At 42.1% G+C, this 27533-nt stretch overlaps 1 protein-coding gene across 4 annotated transcripts in view; it reads right to left on the bottom strand.

Annotated features, from left to right (window-relative positions):
• Positions 1-27533, bottom strand: part of mtr (5-methyltetrahydrofolate-homocysteine methyltransferase) — a 71583-nt gene that overhangs the window by 23878 nt on the left and 20172 nt on the right. For 3 of the 4 annotated variants that reach the window (XM_061755633.1, XM_061755634.1, XM_061755635.1), the window contains 16 exons: positions 26261-26320; positions 25996-26090; positions 24924-25024; positions 17630-17691; positions 14398-14465; positions 12356-12435; positions 9934-10046; positions 8433-8573; positions 7919-8104; positions 7409-7588; positions 5862-5978; positions 3461-3601; positions 3287-3376; positions 1935-2087; positions 1192-1299; positions 881-981 (listed from right to left, as the gene is read on the bottom strand). In XM_061755633.1, coding sequence (XP_061611617.1) covers positions 881-981; positions 1192-1299; positions 1935-2087; positions 3287-3376; positions 3461-3601; positions 5862-5978; positions 7409-7588; positions 7919-8104; positions 8433-8573; positions 9934-10046; positions 12356-12435; positions 14398-14465; positions 17630-17691; positions 24924-25024; positions 25996-26090; positions 26261-26320 — 1796 coding nt within the window. The remainder of the gene's footprint in view (positions 1-880; positions 982-1191; positions 1300-1934; positions 2088-3286; positions 3377-3460; positions 3602-5861; positions 5979-7408; positions 7589-7918; positions 8105-8432; positions 8574-9933; positions 10047-12355; positions 12436-14397; positions 14466-17629; positions 17692-24923; positions 25025-25995; positions 26091-26260; positions 26321-27533) is intronic. The other variant, XM_061755637.1, reaches the window with a different exon arrangement.

The raw sequence follows: 27533 nt of genomic DNA, 5'->3' as shown, positions 1-27533 counted from the left end.
GTTTTACTCCACTGTCTGCAACCAGGTCGGCACTGCAAGTAAGGATCTGTTCTCAATTGTCTTATCCGGATAAATGTTAAATCCATTTTAAAAAATAGTAACCAACATAAAACCCACAATCATCATAATAACCACAATAACTTGAAACTGAAAAAAGCAATAGTAGATAAAAATGTACTAAAAAGTAATCAATGACAATAAGACTATGCTTTTCAATTGTAGTTTAACCATTAAAAACAAACAAACGAATAAAACAGGCCTGGACAAAAATGATGGTACCCTTAACCTAATATTTTGTTGCACAACATTTTGAGGCAATCACTGAAATAACCATTTCTGTAACTGTCAATGGTATTTTGGCCCTCGCCTTTTGAGCATCAATCGTTCCCAGGCCTGTTTCATTCGTTTCTTTTCCTAAATGATTCTGTTGAGCCACAATAACAAAAGCAATGTCTGATTTTCATAGGTTCATTTTCAGTAATTTATTTATTATTACTTTTGTCAGTTTCCAATTATTTCAGTGACCATTGCAGGTTTTTCTTTAACTAACAGAGGGGTACCAACAATTCTGGCCACCTGTGTACATTTACAAAGAATGGATTGAAGCTATTTGTTACTTCAATGCATATTATAGTTTCACAACAAAATATTTAAGTAAACTGTATTGTTTACTGCCATCTCATTCTTCACATTTTAGAACATTGTTTTGATTATCTTCTTCTTGTAGTAGTCTTTCTTACCGTTGCTTATAACGTTAGTTGGTTGTTTTTATCTTTTATATTTACCTTCGGCATCTTTCGTTCTCTGCCATACAAAATCCTTCTGTAAAATATTGTACTTTTTACATGAATTGTATCCTATCAGTAAAAAACAGTTTTACCTGAAGTTGTTGCACCCCAGGACGACACCTACAATGTTCTTGCCAATATCGTGGACATCACCTTTCACTGTAGCTAGAATGACGGTGCCTTGATAAGGATTCTGCAAACAAAGGGGGGGGAATCAGAAAAGGTCCAGCAAAAAGAAAGAAAACACATTGATGACCTTTGATGACCTGTAAACCTTTGACAATGTTTTGGCACCTTGATGCCTCGAGAACTGTTAAAAACACAATTTTTAACACACACACAAATGGGAGTGGCAGACGGACAGCTATGAATCCAGTGAACAAAATATTGAATTCATACTAACTATGTCTTCAGTTGATCCAGACAAAGCTATCTTCTCTTTCCTCTCTTTCTCCATGAAAGGAATGAGATGGCCCACTGCCTTCTTCATAACGCGAGCTGACTTAATGACCTGCAAACACAGAACGAGATTCAGTGGAGTATTAAAACAATGTTAATGACGACAGAAGAGTAATCACGTTGTTTCAAGAACAGTGAGCAATCCTTAAAGGGGGCATGTTTGAAATTTACTTTTGTTTGTATGCATGTACTTAAGACACAAGAACTGTTTAAATTGTGTAAAAAATAAAAAAATAAAACATATATATATATATATATACATCTGTCTCTTTTAAAACCTTGTTAATATCGGATGCATTACACCCTAATGAAAGTCAGTGATAGCATCTTTTCCCCTCTGGCAGACATTCATCTCCTCTACAACAATTGTGTAATCTTATGTCACATAATTCCAATTTTTACTAAATTGGCGCACAAAGAAACACTGGCCTTGAATGCGGCAAGCCAGATCAACATCCTTTGTCGTCGAGGCGACCACGAAAGGACCAGGGAGAAATGAAAATGGATGTCACCGAGACGTAAACACGGGCACTTTAAAAGCACAGGACAAAATATGGTAGCGCAACAGAAAGAAATATTGGCCATGAATGCAGCAAGCCAGAGCCACATCCTGAAGAATTCTCTGAGACCATGCTGTATGGCTAAACAAAAGCTAGACAGCAAGAGTCACAATGTGGGTTATCCTACCTGTGGGAGGAACATCTTGCCTGCACCAAACAGCTCTCCGACCACCTTCATGCCATTCATCAAAGGACCCTCAATGATATGAATGGGGCGGGTGTAGTGATCAGCATGTGTCCGACATTCTTCCACATCCTGTACCACGTAGGTTTGTATTCCCTGACATCAGCAACCCAGGTCCATGTAAGACAGACGAAAATAACAAAATGGAAGACAACAGCTGAATGTATTGATTTTACTCATTGACGTTGACTTCTGTCTGACATGTCTTGCAACTAACATGGCATCCGTGGATTCACGGAGAGGGAGTGGCTGGTGAGTCCCAGACGTTCAAAGGCATACTACGAGTTCGGTCCACAGTCTACTACGCAGTCCAGAAGGTTCCCTCCCTGCCCATCACATTCGATGGGGTACCTCGCGTTTCTCACATTCTGATCAAGATCTGTCATGTTTTTCACATTCTGGGAAGGCATTCTATGGAGAAACCTGGATGCTGGGCAACTTCGGAGCAAATTTGTGGCAACGGCAGACTTAAATGAAGCTCCTCTCTTGGGCAAAGCATTATACCCTCTCCCAGGACAGTCGGTCAGTCCAAACTACAGGGGTGTCCAAACGTTTTCCTACTATGCCCGCATACAGACAAATCTAAGGATTCAAGGGCCACTTTGAAATTTTGAAACCAACACACTGAGCAATTATATATCATCTATAAATCGTAGTTATTTAAAAAAAAAAAAAAAAAAAAAAAACCTGCTACATCACAGATAAGGCAAATTTTGGGGCGGACTGCAGCTTTGTAAGCCACTAAAAGAGGTCCACCCCTTCGGTGAGTTGATCTCCACATTTGGAACCAGAACAAAAGCAGTCAATGGTAAAATTGAACATTAACATTTTTACGATCATTATGTGATATGTTCACATTGGCGCACAAAGTGGAGGAAATAATTTGTTCTTTTTTTACCTTGATTCACCTTCATAAAGAGAAATTTTACATAAATTATACATTATATATATATATATATATATATATATCCATCCATTTTCTGAACCGCTTATCCTCAAGCGGGTCACGGGCATGCCGGAGCCTATCCCAGCCAACTTCGGGCAGGAGGCGGGGTAGACCCGGAACTGGTCGCCAGCCAATCGCAGGGCACATACAGTATACACAAACCATTCGCACTCACATTCACACCTACGGACAATTTAGAGTCTTCTATTAACCTACCATGCATGTTTTTTGGGGATGGGGGAGGAAACCGGAGTACCCGGGGGAAAATTATGTATGTTACAGTCTTTCATTGCAAAAAAGCAAGGCAATGTGATGAAATTTATGCTCAAGAAAAAAAACGAAACCTTACCTTAATGAGGGCATACACCAGCCTCTCTTCCAAACTTTTTTCTCTCCACTTGTCTGTCTGAACCACTTTTTTCCCTTCCTTCACGTTGTTCTGTCAACAATGAGTGACAATGACACAATATGACCCGTAATGAAAGTAACAGGAAGATCATAGACTTTTTCTGTGTAAATGTACTTGTGCATAGGCCAGAAGTTTCTCTGTCGCATCAACGTCTTTGTTCCAGATCAGGTTTTCACACAGTAATAGCAGTTCTTTGTCAATATCATCATACACAGGTAGATTCCCAGCATTCACGATAGCCATATCCATGCCATCCTGAGAAAACACTGAGCCTTACCACACACACCGGTGTTGTGCAAATTACTTTCAAAAAGTAATTATAGGTGTCATTTCATTATGGTGCCACTTTTAAAAAAATATATATATTTTTTTTAAATCTGATTTTTGAGGTGGTTCCACAGACCAGTTAAATAGAGTTGAACAGACGGGTACTTGTATTTAAAAATGTATTGGACTTTTTACCACAACTGGTAGACATATTCCATCCATCCATCTTCTTCCCTTTATCTAGGGATGGGTCGTAGGGGCAGCAGCTTTAGCTGGGAAGCCCAGACTTTCCTTTCCCGAGGCACTTCTCTTGCCTGGCAGCTCCGTCCTCATCATCCTCCTACCAATATACTCACTATTTCTCCTCTGGACGTGTCCAAACCCTCCAAGTCTGCTCTCTCTAACTTTGTCTCCAAAACATCAAACCTTGGCCGTCCATCTGATGAGCTCGTTTCTAATTTTACATTTTAAATAGGCTAACCTCATCTGTCAGCCTATCCATCACTCACTTCAGTCCTGAGTCTAGCCTCCACTACTCTTTCCCATAACTTCATTATGTGGCTCATCAACTTTATTCCTCTATATTTCCCACAGCTCTGCACATCACCCTTGTTCTTAAAAATGGGCACCAGCACACTTTTCTTCCATTCCTCAGGCATCTTCTCACGCGCTAGTATTCTATTGAACTGGTCAAAAACTCCAGTCACCTCTCCTAGATGCTTCCACACCTCCACAGGAATGTCATTAGGACCAACTGCCTTTCCATTTTTAATCCTTTCTAACTTCCCCCTTACTAATCATTGCCACTTCCTGGTCCACCACACTTGCCTCTTCTACTCTCCCTTCTCTCTCATTTTCCTCATTCATCAACTCCTTGAAGTATTCTTTCCATCTATCTAGCACACTGCTGGCACCAGTCAACATATTTCCATCTCTATCCTTAATCACCCTAACCTGCTGCACATCCGTCCCACCTCTATCCCTCTGTCTGGCCAACCTGTATAGATCCTTTTCTCCTTCTTTAGCGTCCAACCTGGCGTACATGTCATCATATGCCTCTTGTTTGCCCTTTGCCACCTCTACCTTTGCCCTGTGTCGCATCTCAATGTATTCCTTTCGCCTCTCCTCGGTCCTCTCAGTGTCCCACTTCTTCTTAGCTAACCTTTTTCCTTGTATGATTTCCTGTACTGTGAGGTTCCACCAGCAAGTCTCCTTCTCTCCTTTCCTGCCAGAAGATACACCAAGTACTCTCCTGCCTGCCTCTCTGATTACGTTGGCTACAGTGGTCCAGTCTTCTGGAAGCTCCTCCTGTCCACCGAGAGCCTGTCTCACCTCTTCCCGAAAAGCTGCACAACACTCGTCCTGTCTTCTTCTCTGCCTTTGTCTTCCTAATTTTCCTCCCCACCACCAGAGTCATCTTACACACCACCATCCTGTGCTGTCTAGCCACACTCTCCTCTACCACTACCTTGCAGTCGGTAACCTCCTTCAGATTACATCGTCTGCACAAGATGTAATCCACCTGCGTGCTTCTTCCTCCGCTCTTGTAGGTCACCCTATGTTCCTGCCTCTTCTGGAAAAGTGTTCACTACAGCCATTTGCATCCTTTTTGCAAAGTCTACTGACATTGGTTTTCTGAAGTGTTCCTGAGCCCATGTGGTGATATCCTTTACACATTAATGTCGGTTTTTGATGCAGTGCCGCCTGAGGGATCGAAGGTCACGGGCATTCAATGTTGGTTTTCGGCCTTGCCGCTTCCATGCAGTGATTTCTCCAGATTCTCTGAACCTTTTGATGATGGTATGGACCGTAGATGATGAAATCCCTAAATTCCTTGCAATTGTACGTTGAGGAACATTGTCCTTAAACTGTTCGACTATTTTCCGGACTGATCAAACCGCCACTCACTTTCAACGTTTACGTACGCGCACACACAAATCCACACGCGGGCAGTTTAAGTCCTTACTGTACTGTGTTGGCATGTCAAGTCTGCACTAAGTTGCTCATTTAATGTGGTTTCAATTACGCTAATATTTAAGCTATTGGTTCATGTCAATGACATCATTCTGTAATTTGTGTGGCATACATTACCAAGTAATGGGTACGGTTAAGTTAATGCTTTTTTTGTACTGTGTATAAGTGATATTCCTGCCACTTGGCAGCTGCTGAAACTAACTAAAAAGTTACTTTTTCATAACTGATGTTTCTCACCTTTCTTTCACATTAGCTGTTAGGGACCAGTATTTACCTTAATAGCATGATAGAGAAATGCTCCATGCATAGCTTCTCGGATGGCCTCCATTCCCCTGAACGAGAAAGACAGGTTGGAGAGACCTCCACTCACCCTGGCTCTTGGCAATGTCTCCTACACACATACACAAATATACACAATATGTATGATCTGTTATTCTCACTAGGTACACTGTGCGGGTGGTCACGGAGAACCCAAATAAACGACTAACGCATGCCCACACTTGACAGTTCAATGCGCGGATGCTGCGTTAGGGTAGCAACAGAGCTAACCCAATACCGGCCACATATCAAAATAACAATATAAACATTATAGTATCATATGGCACGACGGAGGTTTTCAATCGGATCATTATTATCGTCGCATAGCACGTCATGGACACGAGAAGGAGCCACCCGTGCCACTCACGCACGGCGCTGGAGGGGGGCGAGAGATGGCTCAGACCGTAAAAATGCTTCTTAGACGAATACCTTGATTTTATCGCATGTTAGAAACAAGATCAGAAAGGGTAAAAGGTGCAAAATAACATTCAAATAGCCTAAATAAAGTGAAATTCAATCTGAGTAGTTTGTCTAAGACAATCGTGAAGTGTAAGAGCTTATCGATACTGCGGTCTTGAATCATTTATTTGAATACCGGGGTTCGGTACCGGAGGGAAACTGGACGACTGCCTCACAGTTCTGAGGACCTGGGTGCCACGAGCTTACTATCGTTGGAGCCTGGGTGGCGCTTAGCGCCATCACGCCCTCTCTCCCTCCCCTCCCCTGTCTCTTTCCAGCACTACCTCGGCCGCGCACCTGTCACCAATTTAAGCGTGCCTGATCCCGGAAATCCTCAGCAGAGTATTGCAGCTTCTCCAGCAGTACAACGGCTCCCAGTAAGCTATGCAATTCCTTGTCATCGTTCGGACTTCCGTGTTTTTCCTTGTCCTCGGTGTTTCCTCGGTGTCCCTAGCCAAGTGGTTTTCTTGCTACCGCGCCGCCAAGCCAGCCGCCTGTCCTTGTCACTACCTGCCACGCGTTCTCTGCCTCTACAACCCGCTAGCACATCTCAAGGACCATCTCCCTTTTCAATAAATTGTTCATTGAAACCTCTCAGCCTCCGCCTGCTCTTGGGTCCAGTCTCAATCCATTCGTGACACTGGGTTCAAATCCGGCTTTGTCTGCGTGGAGTTTGGATGTTCTCACCGTGCCTGCATGGGTTTTCTCCGGGTACTCCGGGTTGCTCCCACATCCGCAAAACAGGCACGGTAGGGGATCTGAAAACTTTCCGTACCCACTGTATAGTGTATGTGCCCTGCGATTGGCCGGCGACCAGTTGAGGGTGTACCCCGCCTGTCGCCCACAGTTAGCTGGGATAGGTTCCAGCACACCCCATACAGGAAGGCAGGATTTGAACCCGGGACCACAACTGTGAGGCGGATATTAACCATAATCATTACCATTACCAATGATTACACGACGGTCCATACAAACTATTTCATTCTGCTGAATATTCTGTAGGCTGAAAAAGGGCAATAACGCTTGATTCCGAGTGTGTCGTACCTTAATACGTTTTGTGGCCCAGATGAAGTTGACGGCGTAGTCGTTGTGTTCCTCCATGCCGGTGCCAATAGTCAGGATATTCGGGTCAAAGATGATGTCATTGGGATTAAACCCGATTTTGCTAACCAATAGGTTATAAGCTCGGGTACAGATATCCACTTTGCGGGCTGTATCTGTTGCCTGGTGAGAACGGCACACGGTGAGTCGGTAGCTGAGTTCTGGGGCCATATTCTCAAGGTGTGCTCTTAGTAACACTAGTGGTACCCTGGCTATGGTAATTGGCGAGGTAAATATTTTGGAGGTGGCATTCATTCAACAAAGTTGGAGAAGGGACTATATACTGTGCTAAATACTACTACTTCATTTGCTAAGGACCACTTCATTTGGGAGACATTTGTCAAGGTTTTTTGGTTGAAGGTTAAGGTTATGTCAAGGACAGCATTTGTAAGAAATGTCAATGTCCAATGATCCAAAACTGTTATTATGCGTCATGCCCTTTTGTCCTCTCACCTGGCCTTCCTCATCAAAGGCCATCACCACCACTGCAGCGCCGTAGCGCTGCACGGTTGCTGCTCTCAGCAGAAACTCCTGCTCGCCTTCCTTCAAACTTATGCTGTTGACGATACATTTCCCCTGGCAGCATTTCAATCCGGATTCAATCACTGCGAAGTTAGATGAGTCAATACACAGAGGAACCTGTGCGGGGGGGGGGGGGGGGGGGGTAGACATTTGAAAAAGGCAACAGAACAGGATTGTTGAAGACAGCAAAGGGACTCCCGAATTAGCAGAACCAGGACCACCCACAAATATGCACATAAACACACATATACACACACACACACCAGTTTTATCACTGGCAAATAATGATAATGATTTGCTATCAGGGTCAGACTTTTCTTACAGTATATATACTGATTATGAATACTGTACAGGGAATGTTGAATATAGCATTGCTGCATATTGTTTCTGTATATTTCTGTTTCAAATTCTACATTAACTGTCAAACATTTTGATACTTCTTTACCCGTGCAATGTCTGGCTCAGAAGCGATACTATTACAAAATCGAGCCATGGCTGTCGGACCTTCCAGCATCCCCTCATCCATGTTGACATCGAGGACTTGGGCCCCCATCTCCACCTGCGCCTTCGCAACGCTTAAAGCGTCCTGCAAATGGAAAACGGAAATCCATTCAGGTTCATTTGTTGTATGATGTCCTATATTATTTCAGAGAATGTTACAACCCCTTTCGCAACACTATTGCTTTCTGTTTGGTTTTAGCATGAAAAATCTCCTGGATGAATCACTGTACACTGTCTTCACATTTTTTAACTTATTGAAAACACCAAGCGATTCACAGCTTTTCAATCCTGTTTCATAACTGCCCCATAAATGAACGCCTCCAATCGAGACATTTGCTTTTATATTTGTTCTCGTCTTGAATTTTTTTTTGTAAAGACACTTGTCACCCTCGAGCCATAACAACTCTCTCTGGTTTCGAACAGCTTCTGAGTACTGTGCCAAAGGAGGCTATTGTGTACTTCTGACCTCGGCATTTTACAGAATATCCTTATTCTTCTGATTAAACGTGACAGTTAATCAAAATACATTAGTTAGTGTTAGGTTTTTTTTTTTTAACAATGAAAGAGAAATAATAAGAAGAAAATAAAAATAAAAATAAAAAATAATAATTTTTTGTTGGTCCAGCCCCCCATTACGGGTCAGATTTGTCACATGGCCCCCAGTTGAAAATAATTGCCAAGGTCTGGTGTACTTAGTGGGTTATTTGTGCTGTTTTGAATTTGACTATGTCATAGAATTTGAGAGTGTTTAATTTGATAAATAGTAGATAGGTTGGTTCTATTTAATCTGATTGACTGGTAATTCGTATAGCTCTTTTTTGTATCTTGAAAACAGAAAACCGAAATTTATTTTTATTCACTCTTTCTATTTCGATTAAGTTGATGCCGATTTTGACTTGGTGTTTTGATGTGTGTGGTGCCAAAAAACGAGAAACTTTGTTTTGTTTCAATTCATTGATAACTTGTTAGTGTCAAAACAGTTTTTTTTTTTTAATGTATATAATTCACTTTCTACAGTAGTCAGAAGCTCTTCGAGATTTCCTCCAGAACAGTACAGTGTTGTGTCATCAGCAAATAGAACACTTTTGAATAGATTTCATTGATATACAATATGAATAGTTTTGGACCTATCACAGACCCTTGGGGGACCCCGTGAATGATCTTGGGGTGGGGCTTAAAGTGGGCATGTGTTGTGATAGTAATAATTCAGACAGGGAGATGATTGATTTGTGACATGTCAGTGACATGGGGTGATGTCATCTTTAATTGACATCTCCATGAAATTACATAATCAAGGAGGGAATGTCTCGTTTCTCCCAACATTTGTCCCTCCTCATTTCTCGCTCCTCACTCGTCTTTTGTTATACTCATCTCCTGAACGAGATCGCTGGTGGGAGGAGTTAACATGTTGCAAATAAAGAAATGCGATTTGGCCTCTGTCTCACCTCATAGTTCCCAGCCATAATCATCTTGGCAAATTTGCGTGACCCAGACACATTGCAGCGCTCACCAATGTTTACAAAGTTGGTGTAAGGGCCTATCTTGAATGACTCCAAACCTAGAATCAAGGAGATACACCAAAAAAAACAAAAAAACGTGGTTGCTACTTTTTTTTCTCAATAAAAAGGAAATAAAACTATAAAATGGATTCAAAATTATTTCCACAGCGAAACAGTTTATGCCTTGGACATCAGAGACAAATGCATTCTTAAAATATAAATCAATATCAGATGAAATAATGTATTCTATATCTCTATCTAAAAGGGTCATTTTCATATCATTTGATCAATGAGAAAAAAAAGGAATTCTAATTTAGGATTTTTTTTTTTATGTTGCCTTGGTTTTATATGGGTAAATGTCTCCAACGCTGAAACAGCTATGCTCATTGTCTTATTTTCAAAAAGTTATTGAGGATTTAAATATTGGGCTTTCATAGTAAAGGCAATCCTTAAGGACAGAGCAAATGGCGGCGGCCCTTTGAAATACACTTCTTTTTATAACTGTAAAGACCAGTGCATAATGGTAAAGACATCAACAGCTTCATAAAAAGTGTGTGAGTTGCACAATTTATGTGTTGCCATTCAAACTCTGTGGATACAAGTGCAAAAACGATCCTAACTACTCATTAAACCCATGAAAGCTTTGTCTTAATACGATCGTAATTACGGTAAAGACTTTCACAAATTGACATTCATTTATATCTCAGAAATAATCTTGGAAATAACATCATTATTTTGCCGTCCGCTATTGCACGATAACAAAACGGCTGCTTCATCCTGGCATTTAATCTCACCGATCCATCTGGTGTATTGTAACAACACGAGTCTCTCTCCAGTGCCATTAACGGAAAAGACACGTGGAGTAATTTGTAAAAGAAACAAAAAAAAAAGCACGTCTGAAGACCCTAAGATGCATTTGTGTTGGTTTGCAAGGAAAAGGAATATTAAGCGATAGGAGAAAAAAATATTTGTTCTTATTAAAAAATATGACCTTTTGATGGCTAACAACTGCCAATAATTCAAATACTTATTACAGTAAAATTCATTGATTTTCCAAAGGAAATACATTAGGCCTTGCCATACCGTTATTGATCCAATTATTTGAAAATGACCCTTAAATGTTTTGTAATGCTACCAAGTAGGTGATACATTACAACGCTGAGTATTTGGCAGCAGTGACAAGTCAATGATTTTTTGGGCCAAATATGGCAACTGTTGACCAAATAATTAAAGTGCCCCAAAAGTAAATTCTTGTTTTGTTTCTAATACATTAAATATGTTTGAAGTGCTGAAAAGATGTGCAAAGAGTGACAACAATATAGTACAGAATTGTTGAGATATGGCTTGAAACTCTTTTTCACCTGCTAAATTTTCCCGATTTTCTAGGCGGGGCTAAAAACTACATTCGTAACGTCAAGAGGTTTAGGCACATATTATCCATCCCTCACTATATAAACATCAAGCGCCCTTATTCCATGCAGTGGCCTTCCGGCAGAATTGCCACTTCCTCAGTCATAATCAAAAAAACATAACCCGGTTCTACCAGTATAGCGTGCTCTGAGCCATCAAATTATGCCCACAACTCAAAGAAGAATACATCTTCAGGTGTGTCATGTGACAGAAGAGTCCCTGCTAGGATGAAGGGCAAAGTTTATAAAACAAGGGTGAGGCCAGCCACGATGTACGGATTAGAGACAGTGGCACTGAAGAGACAACAGGAAGCAGAGCTGGAGGTGGCGGAAATGAAGATGTTGAGGTTCTCTCCAGGAGTGACCAGGTTGGATAAAATCAGAAAATGTGCTCATCAGAGGGACGGCCAAGGTTCGATGTTTTGGAGACAAAGTTAGAGAGAGCAGACTTGGATGGTTTGGACACGTCCAGAGGAGAACTAGTGAGTATATTGGTAGGAGGATGATGAGGATGGACCTGCCAGGCGAGAAAGCTCGGGGGAGACCGAAGAGAAGGTTGATGGATGTAGTGAGGGGAGACATGAGGGCAGTTGGTGTTCGAGAGGAGGATGCAGGAGATAGGCTCACATGGAAAAGGATGACACGCTGTGGCGACCCCTAACGGGACAAGCCGAAAGGAAAAGAAGAAGAAGATTGTTTTATAGTCTAGAGACTATAGAGACTTGCACTACTACTAAGTGACCATCCAGAGTTCTCTCACAGCGCAGAAAAGTCTTCCAGTTTTCAAAAATAAAACACTTGTTACATTTAAAATAGCAATAAAGGAAGTCTAAAACACATCAGTTGCCTTGGCCACACAGACCTCAGTGTAGTGGGAGAATTGGTGTCACTTTACGTGAATGTGAAACCAAGTTTCCGTAGTTCCAGAGATCCTTCCACCTAGCAAGTAGCTGAGTTACCTGAGAGCAGCAAGTAGTCTTGAAAAATGTCCTCCACAGGAACTCTAGGTTGGCAGTGTTGGACTGCTTCTGATATAGCTCTTGTGTGATGACAGAGGATGAGAGTAACAAACAATTAGGAACAACATTTTATCATTGGTATTTTACTCAAATATTACACTTGTGCTGGTATAGGATAAAATTGTTGATAAGCTTCCTTTAAATAAAAAGAAAAACAAAACATAATGATCATTGGAAATCTTGAATCACATCGGTTCAAATATTGTTTTCCGTAACCATCTTGGTTATGTTCAGGGGCGACTTTGTTGGCTCTGGCACAGGGTCCTTTGAACCTGTGCGGGGTACAACAAAATCAGGACTATCAAGGTATTGATTGGCGTGCCCATGCATCTTGATCACATAACCGCTTTGTGATGACCTCGCTGTAAGATTCACCCGCGCTGAGCCTCCGTTTTGCGGACCTTCAACCATATACCAGTTTTTTAAAATGAAAACCAAAATTATGATCAATAAATTAGGTCGGATTTTGATTTGATGGGAGTGCCGACGGCAATCGAATGAGTGAGGAGAGAAGTTGGTGAATGCTTTGAACGAGTTAAGGGCACGGAAAGTCGTATCTCCAAGGCAGAGGACACTGTCACTAGCCTGCTAGCTAAGGTTCATTGCCTTGAAAATAAAAACAAGGACATGGAGGATAAGCTCCAGGACCTTGATGCAAGATCTTAAAGATAAAACCTCGGCTAGGAAACATCCCAGATTGTGTGGAGGGCACTGACGCTTGTTCTTTACTCGGGGCTTGGATGTCCGGAGGCTCTGGGCATAACTTCCCGAAATGCTAACAATTGGAAGCGCTCACTGAATCGGAATTGAGGAAAGACCCGACCGCACTCACAATAACGTTAATCGTTTCGTCCTTGAACCGCCATGACGAAGTGATGGTTCTTAAGGAGTTTTGGACCAAAAAGGAGCTATACGACAAGGACAGAGCAATGCGCAGCAGCAATTTTTGCCGCGTGCGCGTCAAGCGACGCAGAGGGGCCGTGCGGGCCAATCCGTCGGTCACGTGATGCAACGCGGGTGTTGTCGGCCACGGGAGTATAAAGAGGCCTTAAGGCAGACAATATTACAAACAATATTAACACAAATAATGACGTCATCAACTAATCGACGTCGACTTGACTATCACCATCACCGTCGACGACAAAAAAATCTAAGGTCGTTCAACCCCAACCTTGTTTTGTATTGTCTCGTGCGGTCGTTTTTATTTTTTGTGCAAAATTTATGACGCAACTAATGTTCGTTCTACATGCGTGTGTTTTTCACAATGAAAAATGTCACTTTTTTTCCCGTGTGATTTTGGGTGCAAAGTCTTACTATAGTATGTCAAAATATAAATCATTGTGCAATCACATGGGAGGTTGTGCTGGGGGGGGGGGGGGGGAATGACAAGGTAAATCATTGCTTTCAGGTGAAATATAATGGTAAACAAAAAAAGTAGCCAATCTGACCCTTGACTCCAGAGGGTTAAGGGATTTAATTAAGCAAAGGGGAAAAACAAAAAAAATATATATTGATGGATGTGGATTGTTTTGCAGGTTTTGTGCATTTATATTTTAGACCAATAAGTTGTCCATTAGAAATACAAATGTAATGCTAAATGTGGTTGCTACTCTTTGACATGTCCAGGACATCACCAACCATTCCCATCCCTTTATTTATTATATGGAAAACAATGTTTTATTTCCTGTTTTTTTGTTTTCTTTTATTTATAATAAGTAACGAAATTAAATTATATATATTTTTTTATAAATAAGTAAGTAATTAAACTTATATTTTAAGGGTTAAAATCCTGAAAATGTTTTTTTTTTTTGTTTGCACTTGTTTAATTCATTTAAGAAAAAGAAAAGCTGAAAAAAACATTGATATAATATTCAATAGCATGAATGTATTGGAGAAGGGGACAAGGGTTAGGTTAAGAGACATGTAGGATTTTGTAAAAGACTGTGCCTGAAACTAAATCAAATTCCACAAATCATGCTCACCTTATGTGCGCTGGAGTCGTGCCGCAACAGCCTCCTACAATATTCACGAGTCCGTCCACTGCAAACTCCTGAAGGCAGACATTTGAGCAAAAACATCAGGAATTGAAGCGCAGATCAGTATTGTTAGAAAGATGCCGTGATACTTTTGCTTGGTAACAATTTATGTTCAAGCATAATGGGAGAGTTTGCGATTAAAACACTTGTTGTCATATTTGTAAAAACTGTCAACTTCAACTAAAGAGTATTTCATTAGTAAAATTATCTACAACACTCAAGTACATGTTGATGTACAAATTGAAAATTATAATTCCATTTTTGTGTTTTGGCCTCCAACTCGAGCCAGGCCCATCTCCACCTGCACCTGATGCCTGCTTCCAGCTGTGTCACATGATTAGCATCCTCCTCTTTAAACACTCTCATTCTGGAAAAGAATTGACGAAAATCATCGTCTGTTTCACTTCATTTTTCGCGATTACCAACTCTCACAGGGTAACCCCAGATGCATCCTCCTGGAAAATATTCATTACAATATTTTTCAGTTTTTACTGGCCATTTCTGAACTTGAAGTTAGATCATTCTGTGTTGTGACATAATCCCTAACATTGCTGCGTCGCATTATATATTTAACATTAACATTAAAAAAATACTCAGGTACTTAGTAAATCGTGAGCAACTTTATTTTTTTTTTAACCACAGCATGACCAATTAAAAAAAATTACTACATAAAATGTGAATGTGCAAATTCTGATATTGTTGTGTGTACGTGTGCGTGTGTGTGTATGCAATTTAATGCATGGTGTTTTCTCAAGTTATAAGTGAGATGAAATATCCACATTTGGGCAGACAGTGCCAGTAAAATACAACACTACATGAAAGCTGTTGCTTCTAAATGTAAACAAGGCGCGCGCTGTTGCCTTCACACTGACGAGAAAAGAGAAATAAGATCTATACAGCAAAACCTTGTCAAAGATTATATAGAGAAAATGCTGGCCACACAAAAATGGGGATGGCCCGCAAATGGCTCGCAGGCGGTTGGTTGAGGTCCTGGCAGGTTGGGCTATTGGCATGATGAAGTGAGGGCCACAAATGGCCCCCAGGCGGTAGTTTGGACATCTCTTTGAAGTTTCTGTACGTCTGGGGTCGTGTGAGTCGATTTTTGTAGCTCTCGGTGAAACGTACCACGAATTAGAGTTTTGGGAAGTTTAGGCATTTTCGGATTTGTGGCGAAATGTGGAATGAAAAGTAGACTTTACACCGATCCGATTGGCCTGATCAGTATCGGCCGATATTTAGCATTTGAACTTTTTTGAACTTACAGTTTATCAAAGAGTTATTCGTGTTACGTCAAACCTACCAAACTTGGCAGGTACGTGTATTACCCCGACACCTCTGCATTTATCCGGGCTTGGGACCGGCCTACAGTTGGCATTGGCTTGCGCCCCCCATAGGGCTGCATTTGCTACCGTGCCGCCTAATAACAATATAAAAAGCGACATAAAACTATGGTGTATATACAGTAGAAAATATTAATTGAATGTGCAAAATATCAAAGCTCAACAATTATTTTAAACAAACTAATGAAAACTCATGGGTGCAAACAAAGCCAACTTTATCCGCCACCAATCAAGAGACTTATTTCGTTCATTCCCTTTAAGCGCAGCGTAATGTCAGACTGCATTGTCACTTGGCCGGTGTGGCAAAAGACAACCTAATTAAATACAGGATCAGCTGGTGATAATTAAATATGTCTGCGACCCTCGTGAGTCTATCTTCACCCATGCATGATCGTTCGTGCATGTGCACACCCGCCCCCATAGCTGTGTGATGATGGCCAGTGGGCCAATTTTTGGCCCCCTTCTAAAATTCTTGTATCTCTGCACAGTTTCCCCACTTTGCTTAAATTCATCATGAAATTAGACAACTAAAACCCACGTGAAGTTAAAGTAGCACAAAGCAGATATCAGTGTTTTGTTTCTAAATCAAATTAAATATGTTTGCTGAAAACATGAAAAAACAATGTAGTGCTGAATTGTTGAGCTCGATCTTAAGCATCTTTTTTACTGTTTGAATTTTCCCGATTGTGTGGGTCGGGCTAAAACACAGCCCCGTGACATCACGTGGTTGGGGCCTCTATTTTTTAGCGCGGTTTCCCTCCCCCACCATATAAGGACAAAGTACAATCGTTTCGTTTGGCTATGCTGCTGAGTTCTGAGATAGCTGTGCTTAGCTTCCATAACAAGGCCCATTTACCACTCGAGCACGCAGTTAGCAAGCTAACGATAGCTACACCCCGAAAATGCGTCTTCGCTGGATGCCTCCATTTTACAGAACAGCTTGGTGACGTTATTTAAGCTCCCCAAAAAAATGAGGAAATAAACAAAGCGATTGATTGACTTTGTGAAGACACACGCAAATGGCGAGCTGAACATCAACACCACCACCGACTCTGCAGTGCACATTTTACGACTGATTGTTTTGTAAACTCAAATTAAGACTAGTGACTGGGGCAGTGTCGACTCTCTGACCCCCCGGGCGTCCTCACACCATCGCACTGTCGTCACGTGCTGTGTTCGTCTGTTACATTATGTCACCAACGACGAGGGTAAACTGACTTGTGCGCTTATTTTTATGATTATAGTCCACAATAACCATTCAATTTTGAAGTTGAAAACTAATGGCCCCCTAAACCTGTTAACTGGTTGCGCCATCCTCAGCAGCAACAACTGAAATTAAGCATTTTCTCTACCTGGCAATGAGTCTTTCACATCTCATATTTTCATATTCCTTCATATTTTGGTCCGCTCTTCCTTGCAGAATTGTTTGAATTCAGCAAAAATGGAGGGTTTTCGAGCATGAATGGCCTTTTTAAGGTCATGTCACTGCATTTCAATTGGATTTAAGTCTGGACTCGGACTAGGCCACTCCAAAACCTTCATTTGTAATGTAATCGCCATCACCGTCTCGCGTATAGTGACGTCATTTATGCGGAAGAGGACTCAGCGACCCCTGCGTGACTGGAGCATTGAACGTTAGAGGTATTCACTCATTAAATACAGACTGAGCTGATGAAAAACCGCTGGCGAGTGGTCAGAGACTCGAGGGTGGAGGGCTGGTCAAGTGAGGCTATATTGAAATCTTGCTAGCCGTTTTAAAACAGCAAACTCAGTAACGTGATGGAATACAATGTACGGTTACGCACGAAATCTAAAAATAAAAAAGAATTTAGGATTACCTTTAAATTGGAGGCCGTGAGTGATGGAGTTTCATCATAAGCTCCAAACGTGTTGGGGAGACCTAAAATAAAACCGCAACAGCATTAAGCAAAGATACCCACACGCATACATATAATACATGACCATATTTGCTATTCGGTATTCTTCAGAAAAGGGCAGGAAAAAAAAACATTCCTTTCTGCCTTACAATCTGGGAACTTGAATTTTCCCCCGAAATTAGTAGGCACTAATCTCGTACATTCTAGCAACGCTTGTTGTGCTGTACTCATGAACGTAGATCAGTTGGTCGGTGGGGATGGTCTTTCTCAGTCGTCTCGGGAGGCACGGAGGCAGGTTTGGTTGAAGAAAAAAGGATGCACAAAAATAAAACAAAAACAGGCGGAAAAAAGGTTAAAGAAGTTGTTCTTCACGTGTGCTGTGGGAGACTGCGGCCGTTTCTTTTCCTGTATTTTCGTTAACCCGCGGGTAAATCAGAGAGCTCAGGCTTGGCTGGAAGGCTGATCGCCTGGTGGTGAACAAGTAGAGGCTGGGAAGCCAGGTGTCCATCCTAGGCTCATGTTCGCCGAACAGCATGTTCGAACTAAGTAAAGCGGAGGGATGGCAGCATGGCAGAGCCGGGCCTAGGTAATCCACAGCATGAGAGATAGGAGCCAAGAAGCAGGACACGAGAGCGAGTAGAGGCGGGAGTCAAAGGTTACACCCAGAAGGTGTGTCTAAGAGATGGGGGAGACTGAAGGAAGACCACGCCCATCGACTTGAATTTCGGTCTACACTGTTAGCCATAAAAATGGTGTAAATATAAAATACTCCCAACTTTGTACTCTTACTCATAGATCAAGCATATAGAATGATTGTTTAAACTTCAGTCTTGGCAGAGCAACTGCTTATTGTTCAATCCAACATTTGTACTGTTTGGCTTCAAATCAAGACGAACAGCTCTCAGAGCCTTGGAGCTGGACCTGTAAAGCTGACGCAATGATACAGGCATGAAGGCATACATTTGGAATATTTCTGCAGAGTTCGTAAAATATCAAAACAGACATTTATCTTCAGTTAAAGAAACCTCGAATGAGTCCCCACACATTGCAATAACTCAAACACCAACAAGTGTCGTCTGCGTTCAGCAAAGTTCCCAGTGGTTGAGAGAGTCCAACCTTTAGGTCATTCTGTTACTTCAAAAGAAGGAAAGGACTCTTTGAAGACTGGAATCCAGATTTGATGGGAAGCTGCTAATTAGTTTAAGATCCGGGTGAGATACCCAGGCGTCCTTTGGTGGCCACCTCGCACCTCGCACTTGGGAGAATGCAGTTTATCAAGTTGTTGTGGGGGGCTTGCAGTGACAACCGGGTCAGAGGCACTACACGTGCTTTCTCCAGATGGCATGTTTCAGCTCCTTCCACATATGTTCAATAGGATTTAAATCAGGGCTCATAGAAGGCCACTTCAGAATAGTCCAATGTTTTGCTCTTCGCCATTCTTGGGTGTTTTTAGCTATGTGTTTTGGGTCATTATCGTGTTGCAAGATCCATGACCTGCGACCGAGACCAAGCTTTCTGACACTGGGCAGAACATTTCTCTCTAGAATATCTTTAAAGTCTAGAGATTTCACTGTACCCTGAGAAGATTCAAGACACCCTGTGCCAGATGCAGCAAGACATCTCCAGAACATAACAGAGCTCCTCCATGTTTCACAGTAGGGACAGTGTTCATTCCTTGGTATGCTTCATTTTTGCATCTGTGAACATAGAGCTGATGTGCCTTGCCGAAACGTTACAGTTTTGTTTCATCTGTCCATAGGACATTCACCCAGAAACATGGCTTGTCAACATGCAGTTTGGGAAAATCCAGTCTCGTTTTTTTATCCTATATTTTCAACAGTGGTGTCCTCATTGGTGTCCTTGGTCGTCTCCCATGAAGTCCACTTTGGCTCAAACAATGACAGATGGTGCTATCTGACACTGATTTACCTTGACGTTTGAGTTCACCTTTAATTTTTGTCACATGGTGACACTGTTGCACATTATGTTCAATGTTCTGCTGTCTAAGATGGAGCGTAAGAGTGTGACCACGTGTTGAGTGTAGTGTTAATGGCTGACATAACTGCTGCTGTTTGTTTTGGGAGAATCCTCATCCATCCACAGTTTGTTGTTAGAGAGAGCATTCCTTGTGAGTATATTTTAACTATTAAAATGTGTTAGAGAGTTCTTTATGTTATTAGTTAGTCTCATTAAACAGTTTTCTCAGATACCGGAAAAAGCCCCCTCAGCTGGCTCTCACAAAACGCAGTCTTCAGATCCAGAACGAGATACATCCACCACCAGTTGTAAGCCAAACAGACCACCATTCAACGACATGAAACACTGCCAAGTTCCAAAACTATTTATATTGTATATGCAAGAACGTGCCAACATATCTGACATCACCACGTTTCTAGCCAGACGTGAGCTGCTACTCTGGAGGACTCACACAGTTTAGTGATGAACCAGGTGAGTACTGGTCTTGGAAATTCACGTTTGAGAATGCAACTAAAGATCTGCAGCTAAAGGCTAGTGAAGAGCTCGACCTATTGATCAAGTGGTTGCGTAATCAGTCCTCACAATACGGTAAGCGCATCAGAGCAGTGCATATCAACAACCCTCCATATGGCCTATGTAAAATGTGGAAATGGCTGCAGCTGTATTATGGGTCTCCTGAAGCACTCTAAAAGGCACTGCTCGACAGACTTGATCGTTTCCCCAAGGTTTCTAACAAGGATCAACATCTCTTGGATGACCTTGGAGACCTTCTCCTTGAGATCAATTCAGCCAAGTTTGAAGGCTTTGTTCCTGGCCTGTAATATCTTGACACACCATACGGAATATACTCTACTGTGGACAAACTTCCATTCTCGTTGCAAGAAAAATGGGTGGCATACAAGTCCAAGTACAAGCAGGAAGACTTGGTGTCCTCTGTTTTCTTCTGTGTTTGCTGCCTTTACTATATTATTATTATATGCCTGACATGGGAAATTACCCCAGTTTCAGGCCTTCTACTCCACACTCCTTGTCTAGCCCTAAGACAACCAAGTTTATGGGAAACCATGATAGGTGAGAACCCATCTTAGTTACCAGAACAAAAGACATCAATTCCAAACCCAAACAAGCAACCCAAACAACTGATGATCCCCCCCCAAAAAGTGTCCTATTGACAAAAAAATGTCATCCGCTCAGTAAATGCAGAGCCTTCAGAGAGAAATCTCTTGAGGAGCGTAAAACATCTGAAGCAGAACCAGATCTGTTTTCGATGTGCATCATCAACGCATCAAGCAAAGGACTGTGAAGTTGAGATTCAAAGTACAGAATGTAGTTGTAACTTACATGTCACCAGCCTGCCCCAAGGAAAATCCAAACTCTTACAGAGACTGCAGCTGAGAATGGCAGGGAGCAGGAGTCATAAAAAGCCGCATCCACTTCCACCTGTACACTCGTTTGTGGGAATGAAGTCCACAGCCATTCATGTGCCAAGATCTGCCTTGTTTCAGTTTACTCCAAAGGCAATCCCAACAAGAGAGTCAAGGCATACTGTATGTTATTTTAGATGACCAAAGCAATAAGTCATGAGTGAGATCTTCCTTCTTCAACACATTTGGTATCACAAACAACTCTTCAGCATACACTCTCAAGACATGGGCAGGTGTGATGGAAGTAACTAGGAGAAGAGCCAGTAACTTTATGATCAAATCAGCAGATGGCAAAACATGTTTGAATATGCCAACACAGAGTGTGACAAGCTCCCTGACAATAGAAATTAAATACCAACTCGTAACATCACTCACACCTTCAGAGGATTGCCACAGAAATCTCAGAACTTGATCCTCATGCTGAAATCCTAATTGGGAAGCGATGTTAGCCAACATCAACAGACCTCAAAATGCTCCATTTGCAGAGGCTGGCTCTGGGATAGGTCATCGTTGCAGATTTCTGCTTAGGAGGAGCCCACAAGTCGTAAAATGTGTTAAGTTCTCCAAACTAACATCTTGGACAATGGTCGTCCTAGCCACTTCATTCAATGCAAAAAAAAAAAAAAAACATCCATGTGAAAGGTGAGTTAAGTAGTGAAGTCAAATGCAGTGGTGACTCTGTCATTCACAAACCACAACACTGGTGGCACAACACTGAAGTCATTGGTGACACTGTCTTTCAGTGTACAACTTCAGACGAAAAACCTGACTACTCAATAGAAGAACGAACCGTCCTCCAAATAATGGAAAATGAAGTATATTAAGACGATGCAAACAGTTGGGTCGGTGGCTCCATTGCCTTTCCGTTCACTTCGACCACGACTTCAGAACAACAGGCAGCAAGCCAAGCAGCGTCTCACTTTAGTTAGCCACGTTGAAAAAACGACCTGAAATGAGAAAACATTTTTAAGATTTTATGCAGAACATCTTTGACAACAGCCATGCAGCCCTGGCGCCCCCTCTCAAAGATCAAGAAGACTGCAAGTATCTTCCCTTCTTCGTACTGTATAACCCAAGTAAACAAGACCAAATAATGATAGTCTTCGATTCAAGTACCCGTCACGATAGAGTGTCGCTTAACGATGTTCTTCTTGCAAGCCCCAAACTTAACAACAGCCTAGGGGTCCTGATGTGGTTCTACAAAGTGCGAGTTGCGGTCACAGCATATATCAAGCAAATGTTCTATTGCTTCATGGTGAGAGAAGAGCACCACAACTTCCTGCATTTCCTCTGGCACCAGAACAATGACGTGGAACAACCTATAGTGGAATACCGAATGACAGTGCATGTTTTCGGAAACAACCCCATCACCAGCTGTGCCAATACATGGGCTCAGACAAAGTCTGAAAGGAAACGCCGACACAAACACAAAACACCTTCTGGAGGGACACTTCTACGTTGACGATGGTCTCGTCTCTTTTCCATCTGACGATGAAGCCATCAATGTCCTCAAGGAAGCTCAAGAAACATTAGCTTCTTCCAATCTGAGACTCCACAAGATAGCATTCAACCATGTCAAAGTCGTGATGGAGTTTCCACAGGAAGACCTGGCAAAGGGATTAAAAGATCTAGATCTCAGAGTAGACACTGTACCAATGCAGGGGAGTCTAGGATCGAGTTGGGATGTTGCTTCAGATGAGTTTACCTTTCAAGTTTCTACCACCAAAAACCCTTTCTACTCGCAGACGGGTGTTATCAACCATAAACAGTCTTTATGACCCCCTTGGTTTTGCTGCTTCAGTTAGTACCCAAGGTAGAGAGCATTGCTTCGTCAACTATCAACAGAAGCCTGTGAGTGGCATTGCCCTTCGCCTGAATCGTTTAAGGAGTGGTAAGAGTGGAGGACCTCATCTGTAAAATGTGAGGATTTCAAAGATGTACACAAACATCCCTAAGTCGCGCAGCAAAGAGAGAATCTACATATTCTGTGATGCTTCTACCCGAGCCATTGCAGCCACAACATACATCAAGGCCACAGATTCATAAAGCAAGTGTGAACTTGGGTTTGTGTTTGGTAAAGCCAAGCTTGCTCTGCAACAAGACCTAAGAATTCCCAGACTTGAAGTCTGTGCAGCTGTCCTAGCTGTAGAAATTGCAGAAATGATGATAGGAGAAATAGAAACTCCCTTTTATTCTGTGAGATTCTTCACAGACAGCAAGGTGGTACTCGGTTATATCTGAAATTAATCCAGAAGGTTCTCCGTCTACGTAGGCAACAGAGTGCAGAGGATTCGACAATCATCCCTTTCTGAACAGTGAAATTAAGTTCCCACAGCCATGAACGCAGCTGATTGTGGGTCAAGGTCAATTCCAGTTACTGATTTGAAGTCCAGAAGCTGGCTGGACTTCCTGTTGAAGACGGACAGCAGTGAAAAAGAGACTGAAATATTGTTGTGCCGACTGAACACAAACACAATTGTCTTATGTTGGAGTGGATGCGTTTGGACCCTCGACAGTCACTTCTCGTCGAACACGTGGAGGATGTGTCAACAGTAAACGATGGGTGGTAATGTTTACATGTATGAGTGTCACAGCTGTCCACATCGAGTAGGTAGAGTCAATGGAGTCTTCAAGCTTCATTCACGCATTGCGAAGATTCCTTTCAATTCATGGACCAGTCAAGCAGCTAAGGACTGTGGAACTAACTTTCTTGGCGCATGCAAGGAACTTAGGATGGGACAATGTAACAACCAGGAAATCCAAGACCTTCTGACAGAAAATGGAGAGGATGAGGACCAGTTAACGTGAGAGAAAGGTTTTAAAAAGGACACCGATCATGATTGGCCAATTTCCGTGGAAAACACCTGATCGGCGCTCATCTATCAATGCATTTTGTTGCTGATCACAAAAACCGATCACCCGTGGATCGTACTTTGCAGCGTGCAAAGAATCTGTGCAGAAGAGCTCAAGGCTGGGTAATTTATCCAAATTTGAGCCTGCTATAAGATGTTTTACACATCAGTTGGAGTTTACTGTAAAAGTAAATGCATAACAAAAATAATGACCCTCATTTTATATTTAAATACAAGACAACATTTTAGAAATCGCCAGCTTATGCTAACACTTAATGGAAAACCTTATTGACGACCGAGCTAATACGGGCATTCGATCAGGGGAGAGATTTACCTTCACATATTGAATATTTACACACAAACGCCATAGTAACAAATATTAAGTTAATATAACAATACTCACAGTCATATATTCTTCCTAATCTGTGAAAAACTGGTTTATTTAAGTTATAACAACATTCTTCTTCTTCTCTTTTTTTAGCTAAGCGAGTACCTCCATGCATGCACCGCAGCACACTGCCCCTAGGAGGTCAAGGTGCGCACAGCACGAACAGCAGATAGTCATTCAAGGTATAAAAAGACAAGCTTTTTTTTCCTGACTGTGACATGAAATCGGACTAAATATTTCTTGTTTTAAGTCAAATAGGATTAAAAATATATATAAATAAAAAATGAGGACTTTTTTCTAAAAACGAGCCAATGTTTTTATGACTGATTTATTGTCTTTGTTTTTTAAATTTCTTCTAGTGTCCCCCTTCACACTGCGCAGGCGCGCAGTACCTGCAAAAAAAAAAACGCAAACAAACATGTCGGATCATATTGCCAATACCACTCACCAAAAATAAATTGAAAAAAAGCTAATCCATATGAACGGTATTGGCAACGATAAGCAGATCTCACTCATTAATGATCGGTATCAGAATCGGCAGCTTAAAACCCTAATCAGAACACAGCTATTTGAGGGTTTAATTCTATTTCAGGCCTGCGGTGTTGAGTCTTTACCTGCATTGGGGTAACAGATTATAAAAGCAGTGGTACTCTTTCCTATGGCCTCGATGAATGGTCTCATCTCTGTCGCCCCCAAGGCACAGTTGAGACCGATACTGAGGAACACAGGAACAAAATCAGTCGGAAATTGGAGCTCACAAATGAAAATCCTTAATACTTGGGAGGTAAACTTGTATTGTAAAGAAAATCAGAATAAATGCTGTCAAAATAATCTACACCGTGTTCCAAATGAGTCTGTATTTTTGCAGATCAAATTAGGCCCCTCCTCAGTATCACTTTAACACCTCCAAGAGTCCAGTTACAGCACTGCAACCGACGCTTTGCATTGCACTTGGTGATGTATGGCTTGGATGCAGCTGCTTAGCCATGGAAACCCATTCCATGAAGCTCTCTGCGCACTGTTCTTGAGCTAATCTGAAAGTCGTATGAAGTTTGGAGGTCTGGAGCGATTGATTTGGCAGAAAGCTGGCGACCTTTTCGCACTATGCGCATCAGCATCCGCTGACCCCGCTCCATCGGTTTCCGTGGCCTACTACTTCGTGGCTGTGTTGCTGTCGTTCCCAAACACTTCCACGTTCTTATAATACAGCTGACAGTCGACTGTGGAATGTTTTAGGAATGAGGACATTTCACGACTGGACTTGTTGCACAGGTGGCATCCTATCATAGTTCCACGCTGGAATTCACTGAGCTCCCTCGACCCATTCTTGCACAAATGTTTGTAAAAACAGTCTGCATGCCTAGGTGCTTGATTTTACACCAGTGGCCATGGAAGTGATTGGAACACCTGATTCCGATTATTTGGATGGGTGAGCGAATACTTTTGGCAATATGGTGTACGTATATATAATATACAAGTATGGCTAAAGAGGCACAGGCACTTTCAAGTGACAGCCAGTGGCTGGCCATCGGACTAACACGGATGCCCTATCAAGGCCAGGTCAAAAGGTAAGCAGAGCTGTCCTCAGAAAAAACTAAAAGAAAATCTTTATTTAATCTAAAACCTACATACATGATAATTTGGAACACAATGTAGTTTTTTTTTAAAGTGTTTAGTGCAATTTACCATATTGGTTTAGCATGTGATACACTCACTACAAAGGCCTCTCCTGTCTGACCAGACAGAGTACGCCCACTCCTGTCAACAATGGTTCCTGATATCTACACGATGGAGAGCACAAAAATCATTTTTTAAAATACACTTTTAGCCTCAGACAATAAACTTCTTAAACATTTACTGCATGAGCATAACAGATGACGACAATTGCTTAATCTCATACATATAAAAAGGCCAGATGGAATATGTCAAGTTTAAAATATAATAGACCTACAAAGAGAGGTTTCCTTTCGTAGGTCTTCTCAAACAGCAGATCCATGGCAAACAGTGCTGCCTGCAGAAGGAAACATGAGATGGAGAAATCAAGTTACAGTGTACAGTGGATATAAAAAGTCGAAAAAATTAGACCAAGATCCATTTTCGGAAAACTTTTTCAACCTCTAATGTGACCTATAGCACTGGCTTACTCATTTCCCACATGCTGTCCTGCCATTTTCTGTCCTCTCTTATCTTGTTCTGCTGGTTAGTTATTGCATGTCCTCACTGGATGCCCCCCCGCTGAAAGGATTGTCGGTACCCCCCCTACGCACCCTTGAGGACTTGCACGCTGCCAGAACTAAGACAAGCGCGTGCAAAATCCTCTCATACCCTCCACATCCCGGTCATCGGCTCTTCCAGCTCCTTCCCTCAGGTAGGCGCTACCGGTCAATGCAAACTAGAACAAGCAGACATTCCAACAGCTTTCTTGCAATCAACTTCTTAAAGACCTAACCTACAATTCCATTAGAACATGCTGGCAAGTTTTTGACTTGAGTTTGTTGTCACATTCCTGTCGGGCCAATTATACATTACTCGTGCACTCACTGTAGTAGTCTCGCCACGCTGCACTATTTGCATATCTGTTGTTGACCAATACTGGCCACTCATACCAGAGTAGCATCTGCTCCATTTGCGCCCTGATTGAGGAGTATCTGCAACATTTGCACAATCAACATTGTCCCAGATTATCGCACTACTCGCTTGAAGTCTCGGCGCCCTTTGCACAATGGTCATTGCACCGGACTATTGCAATATTAGTCTTTCGAACTGCTGTAAGTGCGAGAAGATTCTGCATCTTTTTGCACAATTGTCAAAAAAAATGGACCGGCATTACGAGATAATTACTGCAGAGGATACTCATTTTGGCCGCTTGTATCCGGGATCTTGTTCTTTCGGTCACGACCCACAGCTCGTGACCATAGGTGAGGGTAGGAACGTAGATCAACCGATAAATCGAGAGCTTCGCCTTCCGACTTGGCTCCTTCTTTACCACACCGGACCGATACAAAGTCTGCATCACTGCAGACGCTGCACCGATCCGCCTGTCGATCTCCCGTTCCATTCTTCCCTCACTCGTGAACAAGACCCAAGATACTTTAACTCCTCCACTTGGGGCAGGATCTCATCCCCGACCTGGAGAGGGCACGCCACCCTTTTCCGACTGAGGACCATGGTCTCAGATTTGGAGGTGCTGATTCTCATCCCAGCCGCTTCACACTCAGCTGCAA

The sequence above is a fragment of the Phyllopteryx taeniolatus genome, chromosome 19 (assembly GCF_024500385.1).
Source record: "Phyllopteryx taeniolatus isolate TA_2022b chromosome 19, UOR_Ptae_1.2, whole genome shotgun sequence".
Classification (NCBI taxonomy): Eukaryota; Metazoa; Chordata; class Actinopteri; order Syngnathiformes; family Syngnathidae; genus Phyllopteryx; species Phyllopteryx taeniolatus.
This window is presented reverse-complemented; position numbering and strand designations above follow the sequence as displayed.